Source organism: Ovis aries, chromosome X (genome assembly GCF_016772045.2).
Source record: "Ovis aries strain OAR_USU_Benz2616 breed Rambouillet chromosome X, ARS-UI_Ramb_v3.0, whole genome shotgun sequence".
Taxonomy (NCBI): Eukaryota; Metazoa; Chordata; class Mammalia; order Artiodactyla; family Bovidae; genus Ovis; species Ovis aries.
In genome coordinates, this window is record NC_056080.1 from 37400352 (window position 1) to 37420159 (window position 19808).

The following is a 19808-nucleotide window of genomic DNA, read 5'->3' on the forward strand; positions in this document are numbered from 1 at the left end:
TATTTTTACCTTCTGAGCTACCAGGGAATCCCATATATGTGTGCATATGTATATATATTTCATCCTATGGTACAGTGTAATCATGGACAGAGGAAGATTGCTTTAATTTGAATCTTAGCTCCACCACTTTTGAGCTCTGTGGCACAGAACAAGTTAATCTCCCTCTGCCTAATTTTCCATATCTGTAATATGGAAATAGTAAAAATAACTCAAAGGGTTAATGTTAAGATTAAATGAGTTAATATGTATAAATCAGCACCCCAGAATAGGGTCTGGTATTTGGATATGAATGCTATGTGTTTGGGCTTCCCAGCTGGAGCTAGTGATAAAGAACCGCCTGCCAATGCAAGAGACATGAGATGCAGATTCCATCCCTGGGATGGGAAGATCCCCTGGAGAAGGGAATGGCAACCCACTCCAGTATTCTTGCCTGGAGAATTCCATGGATGAGGAGCCTGGTGGGCTGCAGTCCATGAATTTGTGCAGTTGCACACAGTTCAGACATGACTGAAGCAACTTAGCATGCATGCATGCATACTGTGTGTTTACTGTCATTATTACCATGAACCACAAGGAAAAGGCATTAAGGCAAATATGATTGATAATGGAGCTGAAGATATTCTATCCAATATAAAATAAGTACAACATGGATAATAGATCAGGCATGGTTAATTATGACTTGGATAATGTGAAGTATGTCATGATTTCAAGAGTGTGTGACATGGACTGTGTTAGACATTTTGCATTAACAGTTACTTTTTATGCCCCTAGCACCCCTATGTGATGGGTACTGTTATTATTTCTACTTTACAAAAGAAGAAACTGAAGTTCAGAGAGGTTAAGTAGCTTAGTGTCTGTAACACAGTAGTGCAGCTGGAATTTGTACTCAGAGCTTCCTGAATCAGAAACCTGGAGTCCTTGCAATTCTCTACTTGAGCTGTCTATTGAAAAACTATGTGAAGTTTTAAAAATGCATTTAAAATTCACCTATAATCTCAGAAATTCTTCAATTTGATTTTTTTAAAAAGCCTCATTGAGACAATTCACCTCCCATAGAATCCACCCATTTGGAATATAAAATACACTGTTTTATAGTATATTGAGAGGTTAAACACCATTGCCACAATTTAGTGGTAGAACATTTTCATCTTGGTGCTAGGCCTGGCAATAGAGTCCCTTGGGTCTTTACTTCAGGGCCAGAGACCCTGTAAGATTTCTGGAAGTGAAACTTTGAAAGTGTGAAAGTGTTAGTCACCCAGTTGTCCGATTCTTTGCGACCCCATGGACTGTAGCCGGCCAGGCTCCTCTGTCCGTGGGCAGGCAAGAATGGTTTGAGAATGTTTTCTAAGTCACACAACTTTCATTTTCTTTTGTTTTCAATTTATTGTTTTTGACTGTACTGGGCCGTTGTTGCTGTGTGTGGACTTCCTCTAGGTGTGGAGAGCCGGTGTGACTCTAGTTTTGCGGTGAGGTGGGCTTATCACTGTAGTGGCTTCTGTTGCGGAGCACAGGCTCAGTAGTTGTGGGGCATGGGATCAGTTAATGTGGAATCTTCCCAGACCAGGGATCAAATCCGTGTCCCCTACATTGGCAGGTGGATTCTTAACCATTGGACCACCAAGGAAATCCTCATTTTCTTCTTTAAAAGCATAGAGATGCAGCTCAGATAGTATTAAGGAACTAGACCACTGTGTTCTCAAACTTCAGGGTGCACAAACACCACTGAGGGCTCTTGTTAAAATTCACATTCAGGTTTAGTAGGTTTGGGGTGAGATCAGGCCTACTTTCATCAACTTGGTTATAGGAACACTAACATTGGAGCCCAGTTAAGTGAAATGCTACCTTTGCTATAATTCCATTCTTCTCATTAGTAGTTATACGTTACCAAAAAGCCCCCCAAAATGACTGTTCTCAATCATTATTACATTTTGACTGTTTTCAGTAAAATATTTGTGGAAATTTTTCTTTCTTGTTATATAAATAGCTACAATATAACCATGATTTTGCCTCTTGTAACAAAAAGCCTAACATATTTATTGGCTGGCCCTCAATAGAAGTTTGCCAGCCCCGAGTGTAGAGCATCCGGCTTTCCCGGTGGCACACAATTGGTAAAGAATCCATCAACAAGGCAGGAGACATGGGTCCAATCCCTGGGTCGAGAAGATCCCCTGGAGAAAGGAATGGCAACCCACTCCAGTATTCTTGCCTGAGAAATCCCATGGACAGAGGAGCCTGGTGGGCTACAGTTCATGGGATCGCAAAGAGTCAGACACAACTGAGCACGCATGCACAGTAAAGAGCATGGTGTAAGGCCACCTCTGAGTGGCATGAATCTTGTTCATCTTACTCCCCAGTTGCTTGCTGTGTTTGTCAGACTTGGCATTAGTAATCAGACAGACAGGAATCCAAACTAAGTCAGAGGGGCAACAAACTAGCTGTATTTATGGGTAACCAACCCCCCTCTACCCAGGAGGAGCTGTCTGAGCTCAAGAGAATCAGCTTCAGATTTTGTTTAAAAATAGATCTTCCTGGGTTGCAGGATACTTGCTCGAGTAGCCTAGGTAGGTTTCCACAAAGGACCTAGAGTCTACTTGGCTAGGTCATGTCAATAAGACTTTGGAAGCAGGATTTCCTAGCAGTAATTTGTTATCCACACAGAGAGCTTGGTTAATTAGGTTTGGACGACAGGTGAACTTATGGGTAGAATATTGCTTCCTCTTACACCAACTTTAAAGCTGCTTTACCCTGAAGGATCTATGCTATACTCATACTAGAACACAGATGACTTTTCAAAACTCTCCAGGCTTCAAGTTGTCTCCTACAACATAACTTATTGTAGAGCTTCCCCCCAGATGTCTATCTTGTACTCTTCTTTCCTGTGGTCTTGGTCAATGACACTTTTAGGTCTCCTAGGTGATGGCTGATTTTCAGGCTGTCTCTTTTTTCTTTTTGAATGCAAGAACTTATCCAACAATCAACAGTTACTGCAAATAATCCTTCTTCCCACAAGACCCCTAACTGTGATCATATTTTAGTATGCTCTGGGGTGGTGGGGGGACAAGTACAAAGTATGACCTTGAAGGAATTAGATTACCCCCCCAATAATTGCAAGGTTTACTAATCTATATTATTAAAAAATAGGATATGGCCAAGGAATATGTGATATAAGACTGGGTTGAGTTCAATGTATTGATAAGATACATTTCCTAGAGTTTCTGGGTTTAGTGTGGTACCCAGAAACTCTGGAGATCATGCAACTGGAGTTGTTTGTAACAGTTTACTTGATTGATTGGTTGAAATCTGAACATAATAAAGTGAAAGTGAAGTCGCTCAGTTGTGTCCCACTCTTTGCAACCCCAGGGAACCTAGCCTGCCAGGTTCCTCCATCTATGAGATTTTCCAGGTAAGAATATGGGTTGCCGTTTCATTCTGCTGGGGATCTTCCCGACCCAGGGATCAAACTCGGGTCTCCCACACTGCAGGCAAACTCTTTTCTGTCTCAGCCACCCAGGGAAGCCTCCTTGGACATAATAGTGGCCTCTACTGATTTTTGAGTGATATGCTTGACTCCAAGTTCATTAGACTCAACTGTGTCTTTTGCTATGTTGATTATCCTCTGCCCCTAGTTTCTTTCATCAGTGCATTTATTTCTTTGTGTCTTCTTTAAAAATTACTGATCCTCATGATTCTATCTCTGCCTCTTCTCTTCCTGTGTGTTCTCACTTGCATGATTTCAGCCACCATGTAGGTATCAGTAATTCTAATTTAAATGCCTCTTGTATAGACTTCTCTGATAAACTCTAGTTTCATATTCCAAATGCCCTGCTGAACAGGTCTTTGTTTTTGATATTTGCCTCCTAAGCACCTGGACCCCAACATCTTCAGATTTTAAATAACTTTTTTTCTCTCACCCTTTTTTGTTTTGTTTTTTCTCTCACCCTCTATCTCTGTTAGTAATATTACCATCAACATTCCTAGGCTTTACCCCAGTCCTATTGAATCAGGATTTCTGGAGATGGAACCTCAGGAATCTATGTCTGAACAAGTCCCATGGCTGGTTCTAATGTACATTAAAATTTAAGAATTTCGCATTTCCCCATACCAGAAATCTCAGTGGCTCTCTCTTCCCACTCACATCTAGTTGGTAACTGGACCTTATTGAGATTATCCCAGAATATCTGAAAAATGATCCTTTATTCCTTCCCCACAAACTTCACTTCCCAGTCTCTCCCTGGTCCTCCTGTCTGATCCTCCTCATTGTCTACATAACCTCTACCCTCTCAGACAATCACTGAGTACCAATATCTTTCAAAACACGCATTTAAAATAGAAATCTGACTGCGCTATTCTTTGTCTTAAAAGCATCCAACAGTTTGATGGCATGGGAGCAGTGTTCAGACTTTTTAAGGTCATGGAACTCTTTCTTCAAATAAAACCTTGCCAGAGAATCCAGCTTATAGAAGAGATAAAAGCAGAGCTGCTGTTTGAAGCAGGGGTCGGCGCCACAGACTTGGCCATGCAACCTGCCTTGCTGTGTTTCCTAAGAAACGAGTCCGAAAGACACAGTGTGGAAAACACTGGATAAAGTCCAGGTGATTTATTTGGCCATCAAATTCCTCCCTGGCTGGCTCTTTCCTTCCTCTTCGCTTTCCACCATGAACTCAGACCCCAGCCTTAGGATTATTCACTATTCCCTGGACCAGTTCTGTGTAGTTGTGGCTTTTCATATTTACCATCTTCACATCCCACAATGACCACTTTCCTTTTCCTCACTGTCCTTTTCTTTGTGTTCTCAAAGCCAAGTTGGCATTTATGACCTTTTTTAAAATGTTTCTGTCTGTCTTCACTACAAAATAGACAAACTCTTTAGGAACAGAGCCCATGCTTTATTTATTTATGTATCCTCTAGATTCAGCATTTCATTGCATGAACATTTATATGCTCTGTAACCCATTGTATCTGTTCTTTAGCTTTATTTTTTCCCACCCTGAACATACCTTATTTTTAAAATTAGATTTATTAACCACAGAACTGTATGACACTATTCATTCATTGCAGAAACATGGAAATGAAGAGCATTATAAAGAAGAAATTAAAATACAACTATAGTATAACTACGCAAAGATAAACTTAATATTTTGACTTCCTCCCATTCTTTTTTCCATATTTAGGTGTATATTTATTTCCTTTAACACATTTAGAATGTATATGTATGTATGTGAATATTTATCTTTGTGTGTATTTATGATAAAGACAGCACATTTTAAGTAAACAATGCAGTATTGTTAGCTATGGTCACTGAGCTGTCCTGTAGATCCCTAGGAGTTATTCATCTAGGATAACTGGAACTTTGTACCATTTGACCAACTTTGAAAGATGAAAGATTCAATTCATCCTCTAAACAGGTTAGGGTTATGGTAAGAACCATAAAAGCGCTGAGATTTTTTTCTACTTTCAAGCTATAAAGTAGCTCTGTCACAGTTTTGTGTATGTTGGTTGAAGATACATGATCCTGGGTCAGATACAATGGATTTTATTATTATCAGGACAGCTAGTCTTGTGAGCTTCACATTGGCATTGATTCCCCTTGTCCACAAGTGCCCTGGTGAAAACTGTGTGCATGCAGTGGATTTGTGTAACAGCTGACGAACCCTGAAAGTAGGGAATTCAACTTTTTTATAATGGACTGCAAGGAAATCTGCCCTTGGCCCTTGAGGGAGAGTTTTGCTTTATTAAACAAATTGTAAGGGAATCTTCTCTTCACTCCAGAGAGCGGCAGACTATGTCATTCACTGGTCACTCTACAAACAGTTCTGGAAGGATTGTCCAGAATAAAAGGCCAGTTAGTGCCTCTTCTCACAAGACATGTAAATATGAAAGAGCCCATGGAGAACTGTCTTTCAGCTAAGGGTTGAACCTATTTCCACTTCCACCAATGGGGCATGAATATGCCCATTTCCACACACCGTCACCAAACACTGGATGACAGTGGGTTTTTCTTTTTACATTTTCATAATCTAATGAAAAACTAAAAAGTGTTTTCCTTGTCATAATTTTCTTTTGAATGACTTAATAAGCTTTATTTCATATTTATATGAATTGCTTATAAATTGCTAATATTGTGGGTTACCTGTTCTTGTTTTTGCCCCTTATTTTACTGGTTCATTTTCTTGTGATTTGTGGGAACTGTTTATACTTTCTATATAGTTATCCTTTTTCTGCTTTATATGGAAAAATCTTATTTCCCAGCTTGCCTCTTCTTTCTTTTTATTTATAGTGGCTTCTTTTGTATAGATACTTACAATTTATATATGGTCTGTTGTGTGAAACTTCTTTTGGCAATACAGGATTTTGTGGGTCTTGCTAGTTAAAAAGCATACAGAGGAATTACCAGATATTATGGTACAAGTGTATCTACTAATTCCTTCAAATCTTTCTTTCTTGAATTTATATAGGTTTATTCCTGACCAGTTTTTTATTAAAATAAAATAGACATAGTCTTCTCTTTAAAAATATCAAAACATGTGATGCCATGATTAAGAACCAAAGATGTTAAATATCTTTTTTCAAACTGAGGCTTCTGTGAAAATTCACAGTGAACATCAGAGCATTAAAGATTCTGATAAGTTATGGAGTGCTAAGTGGTAAATAATTGGCCTGCCAATGCAGGAGATGCAGTTTGATCCATGGATTGGGAAGATTCCCTTGGGGAGGAAATGGCAACCCACTCCAGTATTCTTGCCTGGAGAATCCCATGGACAAAGAAGCCTGGCCGGCTGAAGTTCATTGGGTTGTAAAGAGTCAGGCATGACTGAGTGACTGAGCATGCAGGTTGCTCCATGGAGGCCCTGAGAGGTAGTCACTATCATGGTTAGAAGCAGAGACCTTGAAACCAGACTGCTCTGAGTTACTTACTGACTGCATAATTTTGGGCATGGTAATTAATGTCCTTTGCCTTAGGTTTCTCACCTATAAAACGGGGGTACTGGAACTTATTTTGTGAGAGGGTCATGATGATTAGTTGAATCATCTATGTACTAGCTGTTTTTATTTTGGGACATTCTGAGGATGCTGTTCTTGGAACATCACGGTAAAGCTGCTGGTCTTATTAGTTGACCATCCTACTATTGCTCAGGGAATCAATACCATTTTGAAAAGAAATTCAACTACTGCACCCCTATGAAATGTGCCACACAGATATGTCCACGTGAGAAGAAACTGCTCAATTGAAAGTAAATCCTTGCAATTCTGTAGCATTGGCCCTTGAATCTTTCAGGTTGCGTTCATAGTTAAGGAACTATTCATTTCTCTCCTCACAGCATCTTTATCTCTCTCTCAGTTCTAACCTCTTGATACTCATGTATAGTCCTCCCTGCTCCAGTGTTCTTGCCTGGAGAATCCCAGGAACGGGGGAGCCTGGTGGGCTGCAGTCTATGGGGTCGCACAGAGTCGGACACGACTGAAGTGACTTAGCAGCAGCAGTCCTCCCTGCTTATCTATTTGAAAGATACTCTCAAGTAAATTTTGCATATGTTATTTTGCTGGTTATTCTAAGCATCCTAAATATCCCTCTAAGTGTGCTGAAAATTCATCTTGCTGTTGTGCTGTCAGTAACAGGCAACAGGAAATTAATTTTGTGTTAATTTCCTCATAAGAGTACTTCCAGAAACATCCTATTTTTTTTCCAATTGATATGTAAGTGTGTTTAGCTTTATAAAGAAGGATTCTGTGATACATTGTTCAATAACCTGATTTTTTAACTGGACATACAGTATGTATGTTTCCACCTTGTTGTTTAGTCACTACTAAGTCGTGTCCCAGTCTTTGTGACCCTGTGGACTATAGCCCACCAGGCTCCTCTGTCCGTGGGATTTCCCAGGCAAGAATACTGGAGTGGGTTGCCAGTTCATTCTTCATATTTCCACCTTAATATTATATAATATGTTATATCAATGTATCCATTTCCTGTGATCTGACATAGCTTCCAATTTTCAGCTATCAAGCAGTGCCCTGGCAAATCTCACAAGTTTCTTACTAGTCCTTAGGACACAGTTCATACTTGAAATTGAAGGGTCAAGTTCATGTACTCCTTGCCAGATCACTTCCAGTGGTAAAAGTCTTGGAGTTAATATCCTTCATATTGCATTAGAAACAGTTACCTGCCAAAGATCTAAGTTCTCATTGTCTCTGTTTCATAACTATTATATTCCCTCTGGCAGTGCATTTTTTTAAATGAGCATTTTTTTCATTAAAAATGTGATTTTTTCATGACTAGCTGAATTTATAACTAAATAACAATGCAACAAAATTGTTTTCTTCATCTCATAATTTTCTCAAGTGATGGAAGAAGCTAGAAACCGTCTTCACAAAGATAATTCTAGGGATAAGACTGGCTTATCGCTTCCTTAGCCATTAATCACAGTGTTATATGGTTATTTGTTGAAGATGATAAAATGGTTAAAGGATTATTTGTGACATGTCATTCTTCCTAGAGGTTTGAGACATCAATTACCCACCTGAGAGTAGGAAATGTAATTCAATCATTTTAAAAGTAACTTACAATAATTCTAATTTCTAATGCTTTTTTCTGTAGAAAATGATACATAGTATCTCAGCTTGTCTGGGCTACAACAAAAGCACCATAGATTGGATGACTTAAACAAGAAATATTTATTTCTCACACTTTTCAAGACTGGGAAGTCCGAGATGAAGGTGCTGGCATATTTGGTGTTCGGTGAGCGTCTACTTCCAGGCTTTTAGATACTATCTTCTTCCTGTCTCCTTACATGGCAGAAGGGAGGAGGGAGCTCTCATCATTCATGAGGCCTCTGGTCTCTTGAGCTAATCACCTTCCAAAGGCCCCACCTCCAAATATCATCACATAGGGGCTTAGGTTTCAACATATTAATTTTGAAGGGGCACATACTCTCTAGAGCACACAGTGTAGTTGTCATCATAAATTCAGCTTTGCAGACTTTCATTTATCTTGATCATTTCCCGATGTGTTTTCTTTCAATTCTTTTAATGAAATGTTCATACATACAGGAATGTTGAAAAGAAATACAGTAAACCCTCATGGACTTGCCAACTGGGTTCTGCTATTAACATTTTACCATATTTATATCATCTCTATAGTTAATACTTTCTTTGAAAATTCTTTGAAAATAGGTTACAAATAATACACTTACCAACTAGATGCTTCTTTATGTACCTTCTAAGAATAAGAACATTTCAAATAATATTCTTACTAATAACCACAATATTATTTTCATACTTAAAAGGATTAGTAATTTCATATTATCTAGTATCTGGTCCATATTCACATGTCCTCAGTGTCCTTAGAATTTTTTTTTAAATAACTTTTGTTTCAAAGGATCTAATCTAAATAATCAAGGTTTTTGTATTGTATTTAGTTATTTGGTTGTATGGCTCTTTGGACTCTTAATCTGTAAGAGTTCATCCATTTTCTTCTTCTTCTTCTTCTTTTTTATTTTTGTCGTTGACTTGGAAATGTGTTGGTTAATCCAGAATGTAAAGTACTCCCATTTTATATTTGTAAAACATACTATTTTTTTTAATGTCCAACCCTGATGAATTTTAAGTGTGTGTTACTCGAAACAGATGCTTTTAAAGAAACTTAGGTCTTTGTGGGATGTTGTGGGAATTTTTCCTTATTGCATTTTGTGTGGTACCAAGCAGAGGGAATGGCCTGTCCTGAGTTACCTAGCAATAGAATGACATCCAAACCATCTGGTCCTCTTTTTAAATATTTTAGCTCAGTTTGGCGAGGCTACTGGCCAAAAGAGGGAAAATCCCATATCTGAAATGCTGAAGGAGAGAGATCTATTTGTAAGTGAAGGTTTTGAAGAAGAAAATAAACATGAGCTCATCCCTCCTGATTTGACTAGTGTTCACTGACTGGGTCCATTTAACTAACAGAATGAAACTCAAAATAAAAAAAAGAATGAGACTCATCTCTAGATCAAATACACTCCTGGTTAGTGTTACTCTTTTTTGTCACTTGATTAAAATGTGTACATAGTGGGTAAGGGATTCAATAGCAGAGGATATGAACTAGCTTAACACAGTCATCCAAAAATGGTACATATTGGGACTTCCCTGGTGGTCCAGTGGTTAAGACTCTGCACTTCCAATGCAGGGGATGTGAGTTTGAACCCTAATCTGGGAACTGAGATCCCACGTGCTGTGTGGCACAGCCAAAAAATAAACAAATAATACAAAAATGGTACCTACTTAAGTAAATTAATCACAGCCCAGATGCTGGTCCTCCAAGGGTTCAGAAATGTGATTTGATTAGCATACAGAGAGCAGATCAGACGTAGGTTCAAACTAAACTAGACACAGAGGGTTCCATTGGGAGGACCAGGACATCCATTTCTTGAAGGGAGAGCTCTAGGGGAAGCCAACTGCAACCAGAAGTCTCCAGAAGAAAGTTAAACTCAAGCAAGAGTGAAATAGTTGTCTGCTTTGAGATATTGATGACATGAAAATTTGCCAGACTAAGTCCTCATCACCCAACATGGTGTATGTACTATTGGGAACAAATAGTTAATTTTCACTTGGAGGCCCAAATACTTCTGCTCGGGTGTGAGTCTGGCTGGGCACCATCAGCATGTAGCTCTCTGGATCTTCTCTGTCTTGTTCCACGCTCATTGTCTCCTCTTCTCCATCCTGTGTTTTTCCAAAAGGACTGGATGCCCAGCATTTTGATTCCATGTTACTAAATGATACAGTCCCGTCCTGCCTTCTGGAGGAAACATTTTGATTTTTTTGATAAAATTTTGGCTATTTCTGATCTCCTTGGTCATTCATTTATAAATCATTCCCATTAGTCTAGGTATAGATGGGTAAAAATCCATTCAGGGCCAATTTCGTTAAACTCTCACTGACTAATTTCATTTTTCTTATATCCACGTTTGATTTCCCATCTTCTCTGTCACCATCCTGCGATAGCCCCATGGTGTTACTCCACCCCTCTCTCTTTTCTCCTCAGGAGTAGACTCTTGGACTTTTAGAAGGCAGACTTGCATATACTTAAGCCCAAGGCAAGGATAACCAGAAGCTTCAGGTCAAGCATTTTTATAGCTCCCAACCTTCTGAATGAATTCTAAATACAATTTTATTCAAGAGTCACATAGGACATTCTAAATCTGACATTGCAAATACACAGTATGTGTTAAGTGAACCTGGCTGTGATGATAGCATATTCATTATCTGAGTTACCAAGTGCTTTTCCTATTTTTACCTGAAAATAGATGAGACACAAAAGGGGCAGAAACAACAGCTGTGCTGTTTATCTGAGAGAGACTGCATCTGATGGAAAAAGCAAATCTTTCTATGTCTATGGGTCTATTTCTGCTGTGTAAATAAACTCGGTTACCAAAGGAGAAGGGTAGGTAGGCATTGATTAGGAGGATGGGATTAATATACACACTACTATATATAAAGTGGATAACTTAACAAGGACCTAGTGCATAGCACAGGGAATTCTACTCAACATGTTGTAATAACCTATATGGTAAAATAATCTGAAATATACACACACACGCGCACACACAATCACTGTGCTATATCCCTGAATCTAACATGATATTGTAAATCAGCTATGTCCTCAGTTTCTTAGTCGTGTTGGAGTCTTTGTGACCCCATGGATTGTAGCCCACCAGGTTCCTCTGTCCATGAGATTTCCCAGGCAAGAATACTGGAATGGGTTGCTCTTTACTTCTCCAGGGGATCTTCCCAACCCAGGGATCAAACCCACACCTCTTGTGTCTCCTGCATTGACAGGCAAAGTCTTTGCCACTAGTGCCATCATATTAAAAAAAAAAAAAAAAAAGCCCAAACCTTTCTGATGAGCCCCGTTTACTCTTAACTTTATTATTTCCTTTTCATGTCAATCTTGGCATCCTCTGAGCCTTACAGCCTTTAGGACTTTGGAAATGGGTTAAAGGCCTGCAGTATATTTAAAGAGTCTGCTACACTCACTGAGATCTGGTCAGTTTCCCCCTAGTGGAATCGCTCTTGTTCTGTGGGAAGCAGTTCAGTTCTAGGTCATTTCAGCAAAGTTCTGGTTTCATTATATTATGCAGAGAACAAACACATGGGGACTTTGGAAAGTTAAAGAGGCCCTGGACTAGAGCCTGTCCTTTCAGATCTGAGAATTTGAGGTCAATCTGAACTTATGGTAACTGGGAGACCCCAAAGCAATCTAGGAGTAAGTATCTAGTTGCACTTGGAAATCTGGCTAGAATCAACCAAACCAAGTCACATGCATGTAGATTGTAGTTCAGAGACCTAGAGGGAGGCTGAAGAACATTGTCGTGGGATGATGCCAAATCCCAAAACACAATAGGGCATGCTAAGAGCTATCATTCTTAAGGGGATGCACAGAGAGAACTGAGGTACCAAGCCAATGAAAGAATGTGCTCAAGAATTAATATGAAGGAGAGGGCCTGGTGAGCTTAAGCTGACAAAATGGGAGTCTTAAAACAACTGTCTTGCAGTATGTACTATAGATCTGATATAGTTCACAACCATGTACGTCATAAGATATAAACCTATATTGAAAATAAAATGTCACCCAATAGTTGAAGTTACTGTGTTCTCTGATTGCATCTCTGAATTTCCCATGAATTTCCTTGTATTTATGCTATGAATGTATGTGGCCTTAAACTAGATGTAATGTCTTTGAAAATTATTTCCTTCATGTATAAGCTGTTAATATTATTCTGCACGAATTCTTCTGCAAGTGTTTTCATTCAACATTACGTTTGTGAGAGAAATTTAGGTTGATGCGTGCAGCACTGGTTCATATTTGTTTTGTTAGTAGTGCTTTTTTATGTTGTGGTTCTAGTTTCGGGGAGGGAGGCAGGGAGGGCAGAGTGGAGCCACTTAACGGACCTGTCCTGTTGTGGACAGTCCAGGCTGTCCTAGTGACCCAGTTCACCCATGGGTCAGCTGTAAGGGTGGTAGCAGGATCTGGCTGGTAGAGGATGCTCGTTATAATGGAAGAAACTGAACTGACATAGAGAACTTGGAATCAACTAAATATAAGTAACTCTTTGATGCTGTAGTAAGTACAATAGATATTTCATCAGTGCATGTTTACAGATTGAAAAGTGGTGTTTGAGTTAGGTATATCATTGTTTCAAATACTAGACACACTTACAAGTGCTTTGGGGAAAATCACCTAATTAATTTTTCTTTCCTTTGTTCCCTCCACCTTTGCAGTAATTTCTGGATTCCGTCCCAGCAGATCTGTTTTCTGCTCTGTAGCTTCCTGCAGTAACGCTGAGCATCATTAGGGGAACTCAGCTGCCATTGGACTGTATATCAAAGCAAAGGCTTTGGAGATCTTTTCAGTTAAAACAATAATGACTTTCTTGAAATGTAATCCCAGTGGAGCTTGTTTTCTGTGTTGCCTGGAAGAATCCTTACCTACCATCAACAGATCTTCAGAGACCCCATAAAAGCTTCTGTTCATCAAGCAACTGAGTGACTCTTGAGTTATTCACGGGGACCTTAAGAACTGTGGGTATCAATTTACCTGGAAAATTCAACCACTGCCACTCAGGACTACTGCTGAAATACCATGTCTAAGAACTCTGAGTTCATCAACCTGTCATTTTTATTAGATCATGAGAAGGAGATGATCCTGGGAGTCCTAAAGAGAGATGAATATTTGAAAAAAGTAGAGGACAAGAGAATAAGGTAATATTCTTTTGTTTGCCTTCTTGACTGCTTTCTGTTTGTTGGAAACAATTTAGACCAGAATTGGGGCAACTCCAACCACACTGGAGACCAGTGTAGGTCAGTGTCTTCCTGCATTCCAAACAATAGCATAGATATTAGAAAACATCTTTGGCACCTTATCATTTAGCCAGAAAGAAGGTTGGAATTGAGTGGTAAATATGGTGTTGATGAGGATGTTCGTTTGCAAGTGACATTATAACTTGTAGTCAAGTGGAAGGACTGCCCAGGTTTGAGTACCAGCCCTGGGATGTACTAGTTGTGTGACCTTGAATCAGGGACTCGACTTGGTTTCTTCATCAAAACAGCAGGGGTAAGTATAGCACTCATCTTATAGGGCTGTTGCAAAGATTAAGGAAGATAATATGTAGTACCTGGTACTTCAGTGCACAGTAATTTTTATCTATTATTTGCTTGTATAATATCTTTCTTTGGTCAATCTTAGTGGAAATTTGTATCAACCAGAGCTGTGAGAGGAAGAGTGTCTGGAAACTGAGAAGTTCCCATTGTATCCCAGAAATCATTTGAATTTTTTGAAATAAGTTTCTGTGTGAGGAAAGTTGAGTAATGTGGACAGAATTAAGTTTCACATGGGTTGTAGGCAGGGTTGATATTTAGCTGAATCCCTAGGTGTGGCCTCATCTGTGTTTCAGCCAGCATCCATTCTGATTGGTTACATCATCGGTTCCCAATGATCAAAGCATCATTCTGATTGGTTACTACGTTCATTATGATTGGTTGCTGCCTGACCTGTCCTGCTTGTTAAGTGTATTTGGTTATTATGTCTCACCCCTGAGTAGAAGAACAGAAATAAGCAGAGTTCCTTCCTCAGTCACTGTCTACTGTGTAACGTGTAGTTTTGTGTATTGAGTATCTCCAAAAACTGCAATCAGAAGCTTATGTTTGTTTTACTTGAGAAAACACATCATAAGATTACCCTTACATGTTGCAAAAATATTCAATGTGCCTAAAGGAACTAGGATGTTTAGAACTGGAAAGACATTGAAATATTCTTGATTGATGCTTATTTCATAATGAAGAGCTCAGAGTTTTTAATTTCATTATTCTAAGGCATTCAGCTAATCTTAAAGGCTTCGATGAAATATGCTGTACTTTTTCTATGCCTAGAATTCAGGTGGCAGTGAAATCCAGTTAATAATGATTTTAAAGAATTCCAAAGTGATATTTTTGGCATTGATAGTCCAGTCTTGAAAAGTGACTAAATTTTCTAATGGCATTGAAAAAGTTCTATTGTTTATGGGAGACAGGGTACTAAGGAGTTATTGATAACATTCGCTGGGGAATTAAAAATCACTCCGCTCAGGAAAAAGCAATTTAATAATCAGATCCCAGGAAAGACTGAAGTATAGTGAACGGGACTTTGTTCAGAATATTTGTTCCTGTCATTCTCAGTAACTTTTAGTAATGATCTAGTATACTCCCTCTTTTTCTCTACCTTCCCTTGCCTTCTTTCCTTATTCTCTGTAAGGGAAATTTGGCCAAATCTGTAATATACAATAGAGCTATCAAGAATAAACATTGATTCCCTGGCTCTTTAAACATTGGGAAGACAGGAAGAAAGACTTTTACAGACCTAAGAGATGTTATTATAGAAAAAAGATTTTTTTGAAAAAGGCAATGTCATTCCCTTCCTTAATAACAACACTGTCTAGTATTTAGTGCAGTTTTTTTTGCTGCACTGACTGTGTTAGATGCTCTGTCTCATTTTATTGTGAGCTATCAAGATAGGAGCCCAGACGAAATGACTCAGGCTCTGTCCCTCTTCACAGCTTCCTGTATTGAGAAGCCATTCCAAAGTGGGTAATGTGGTGTTTAGAGTACATTGCTGTCAAATCACCCATTTCCGTTTGCAAATTCAAATCTTAGTTACACCATGAAGTCTTATCATCACTTTAGACTAATCGCCTGTATAGATCTAAGTTCCTCACTTGACAGAACAGAAACAATAACAGTAGCTACCTCATGAGCTTGTTGTAAGGATTAAATAAGGTAATATTACCAAGAGCCTAGAACAAGACTGACTTACAGTAAGCACTTAATAGTGGCTGGCTAAAATCATTAGGGCTTATTGTTGGTTTGCGTTGCCCTTGATCTTATGAGTTGTTGTGAACACCATCACTCCAATCCTTTTCAGCCCCTTTGCTGGATTTGTGCTCTCATCTCCCAGTTTCCACGTGCTTTACTTCTAAAGACTGGCACCTTCCACCTTCTTTGGAGGACTACCTTTGGGTGGCTGGAGTAGCCCATAGGTGTAAAGAACCACATGTACCAGATAAACTTGCGTTTTTGTCCCCACTGGGTTGCCCCAAGCCAATGGCTCATGGGTATAGAAACCCCTTGCTTCCAGACTCTGCAATACAACTGCTTATTTCCCCAGATTTTTATTGGATGATTATTGCTTTACAATGCTGTGTTAACTTCTATTGTACATCAATGTGAATCAGTTGTATGTATACATGTATCCCCCCACCTTGAGCCTTCCTTCCACCGCAACCCCCGCCCCCCGCCACCTCACTCATCGAGGTCATCACAGAGTACTGAGCTAAGCTCCCTGTGCTATACAACAGGTTCCCACTAACATTCTGTTTTACGCATGCTAGTGTATATATGTCAATTCCCGTTTTCACAAGTCCATTCTCTAGGTCTGTGTCTCTATTCCTGCCCTGCAGATAGGTTGCAATGCAACTTCTGCTTCAGAGCTGCCCATGGGATCATGCTGAGACTGGCCTGTCACTATAAGTCACACCCTTCCTAGCCTCCCTTCTCTTCCCTTTCCTCCTTCCCCTACTCCCTTTTGCCCTTCTCCCTCACAGGTTCCTCCTGAGAGCAGTTTGTAAGTCATGTGCACAGGTATCTACATCTCCAAGTTAGTTCCTCAAAAACCCAACCAGGAGATTGGTTAGACCAGGCAGCGAACTTAGTTAATTTCCTTCTATATCCTCCAAAATCATCAACACAAAGAATTTATGGTGTGGCAGATTTTATTGTAACAGTAGACATTGATGCTAGCTGTTACAACCATTGTTTTCACTAGGCTACAGCTGTGTGTGTGTTGGTACTTTGTGGGAGTCTGGAGGAATAAGTAAGTTATGATGAATAAGATAGAAAGTAAAGGAATGGTTTCACAGAAGAGCTAATGTAAGGCTTCTGTTTGGGAGGTTAGATGGTTTGACAGAATTCTTCCACCTCTAGGAGATTTTCTTTTGTAAATTTATTTATTTATTTGGGGGCATTCTGGGTCTTCATTGCTGCGCGGGCTTTCTCTAATTGGGGCGAGCAGGGGCTACTCTTCCTTGTGGTGCATGAGCTTCTCATTACAGTGACTTTTCTTATTGCAGAGCACAGGTTCTATGATGCACAAGCTTCAGCAGTTACAGTGCATAGGCTCAATAGTTGTGGCTCCTGGGCTCAAGAGCACAGGCTCAGTAGTTGTGGTGCATGGGCTTAGTTGCCCATTGAAGCCCCCTTCCATAATATCTTATAGCAACTGAACATTAGCTTTTAGATCTGTGACAGCTTAACCTTAGATTAAATCATTTGTCCAGCTAGTAAAGATCAGAGCCCATGTTCTCTCATTGCATTATTGCTTTCTTTCCCGCTATGCTTTGATGCTTTTGCGGAACTGCACCTATTCCGACCCTGTTGAAAGCCCATCCACAGCTTTACTAATAGTTGTCAAAGAATTGGAACAGAACAGAAAACAGTTCTATAGTCTGGTATTTATTGCCAGCTCTGACCTACAAGCTATATAATACAACTTTTTTTGAAGTGTTGCTCTTATACAATAAAAACTAACAGGAGTTTTGTATGTGGTTCTACCCTTTATGCTGGTTGAAAACCAAAAGTGCAAGCACATAATGACGTGTTCCACATAGGGAGCTCAGCTGAGATGGGCCACCAGGCAAATAGGAATTAGTGTCATCAAAAGACCACGGTGCCCAGCCTGGGAACCTTATGGCTTTGTCTTTAAGTGTTTGATTCCATCATTTTCCAGCACAATGGTGGAAGAAAGAGGAGGACGGAGAGATAAAAGGGGAGAGTGCATTTAAATTAGCTGTTTGGAATCTTTCAGATAAGCTAAATATTTGGTTCAAATGGATTTGAAGCGATTTCAAGAATTACCCATTCACCCGGGAAGTAAGGGCAACCAGTAAGTGCCAAACAACAGTATCTTCTTAATACTCTACAAATGTTTGATCTGTTGGGCTGTTTGTTTTTTCAACTCTTATCACTGCCACTAAGAATGAAATTGGTTTGACCTTCTCAAGAGCCTAAAGACACACTGTTCCCGTTAAACACCAGGAGAACTATTGGAGTGGACTTCTAGTTTGGTAAACATCTTGTTTTATTCCTAGTATTAAATAGAATTGCCACAAAGCTTCTTAATAGATTAACAGAAACTCTCAGCATGAACATCCTTGTTCTCTAATAGAACCCAAACTCTTAGTGAGTCACAGAGACCTGGGGAAAAAATCTGACTCTGCCTTAAACGAATTTAAAACCTTAGGGGTTTTCTCACTAAATACCTTATTAATTCCAACATATACACACACATAGGGAAACTAAGTTAATTTCGATTCTATACCATTTTCCTTCAAGTGATTCGTATTGTCAGTCTCATCATAGGTACAGGGCCACAAATACCTGATATTTGATGACATTTCAAACCATAGATTGTCCAGTCTGACAAGTGTAATTATTTAGACATTGTTTTTATTTGAAATAATACGGTCACCATAGTCATGAGTAAAATTGTTATCTATGTAGATATGTATGTATTCATATATGTGTATATAAATATATGTGTGTGTCTATATGTCTTAATACACACACAGTTGACCCTTACATAGTGCAGGGTTTAGGGGTTCTCAACCTCCCTGTTAAAAACTAGAGACATCACTTTGCCGACTAGTCTCTATTTTCAAAGCTATGGATTTTCCAGTAGTCATGTACGGATGTGAGAGCTGGACCGTAAAGAAGGCTGAGCGCCAAAGAGTTGATCCTTTCAAACTGTGGTGCTGGAGAAGACTCTTGAGAGTTCCTTGGACAGCAAGGATATCAAACCAGTTAATCCTAAAGGAATCAGTTCTGAATATTCATTGGAAGGACTCCAATACTTCGGCCACCTGATGTAAAGAACTGGCTCATTGGAAAAGATGCTGATGCTGGGAAAGATTAAAGGCAGAAGGAAAAGGGGATGGCAGAGGCTGCAATGGTTGGATGGCATCATTGACTGACTGATTTTGAGCAAACTCTGGGAGACAGAGGACACAGAAGGTTTATGTGCTGCAGTCCATGGGGTCAGAAAGACCTGGACATAGCGACTGAATAACAACCCTCCGTATAGCCAAAAATTGGAGTATAACTTACAGTTGGCCCTTTGTGTCCACAGTTCTACATCTGAGGATTCAATGAACCATAGATTATGTAATACTGTAGTATTTACTACTGAAAAAATTTGTGTATAAGTGGACCTGTGCAGTTCAAACCTGTATTGTTCAAGAATCAGTTGTGTACATCTCTTTGATTATTCCCTGAATTCCTCTTTCATTATCCTTTCCTTTCCTTGCATACTGTCTCCAGCTAGATTTGGTGTAGAGGACATGACCCTAGGCAGCAAGGATTCATTTGCACTCATGTCTAGAAAGGTGCCATTCCCTTTTAGCCCATGTAATCTACAACACGGCTGGATGTCCATAGGGTAGGATGTCAGGGCTGGGAGAATGAATTCATCTTCCACAATTAGGTCAGTTCATAAGGGAAGATTTAATTAAGCAAATACTAACTGTATTCCTAGGGCAATGTGCATATTTTTCCCTAGGTAAATACACATGAAAGCTTCACTAACAAAAATGTTACCTCTGACATTTTAGTTTTCAGGAGTAAGACCATTTTATATGAAGTTAATCTCTAAATATTAAGGTTCCTATAGTAATAGGAGTTAGGGTTTAATTGAGTTAACTCTGTAATAAGAATAGGCTAACATGTATTTAATAAATTTTCTAGTCATTATTTCT

At 39.3% G+C, this 19808-nt stretch overlaps 1 protein-coding gene across 4 annotated transcripts in view; it reads left to right on the top strand.

The window, feature by feature from the left end:
• The window catches only part of SYTL5 (synaptotagmin like 5), a 278287-nt gene that overhangs the window by 139547 nt on the left and 118932 nt on the right, over nucleotides 1–19808 (top strand). For all 4 annotated transcript variants that reach the window (XM_027963201.3, XM_060408401.1, XM_060408400.1 and 1 more), the window contains exon 2: nucleotides 13252–13731. In XM_027963201.3, coding sequence (XP_027819002.1) covers nucleotides 13613–13731 — 119 coding nt within the window. In that variant the 5' untranslated portion in view covers nucleotides 13252–13612. The remainder of the gene's footprint in view (nucleotides 1–13251; nucleotides 13732–19808) is intronic.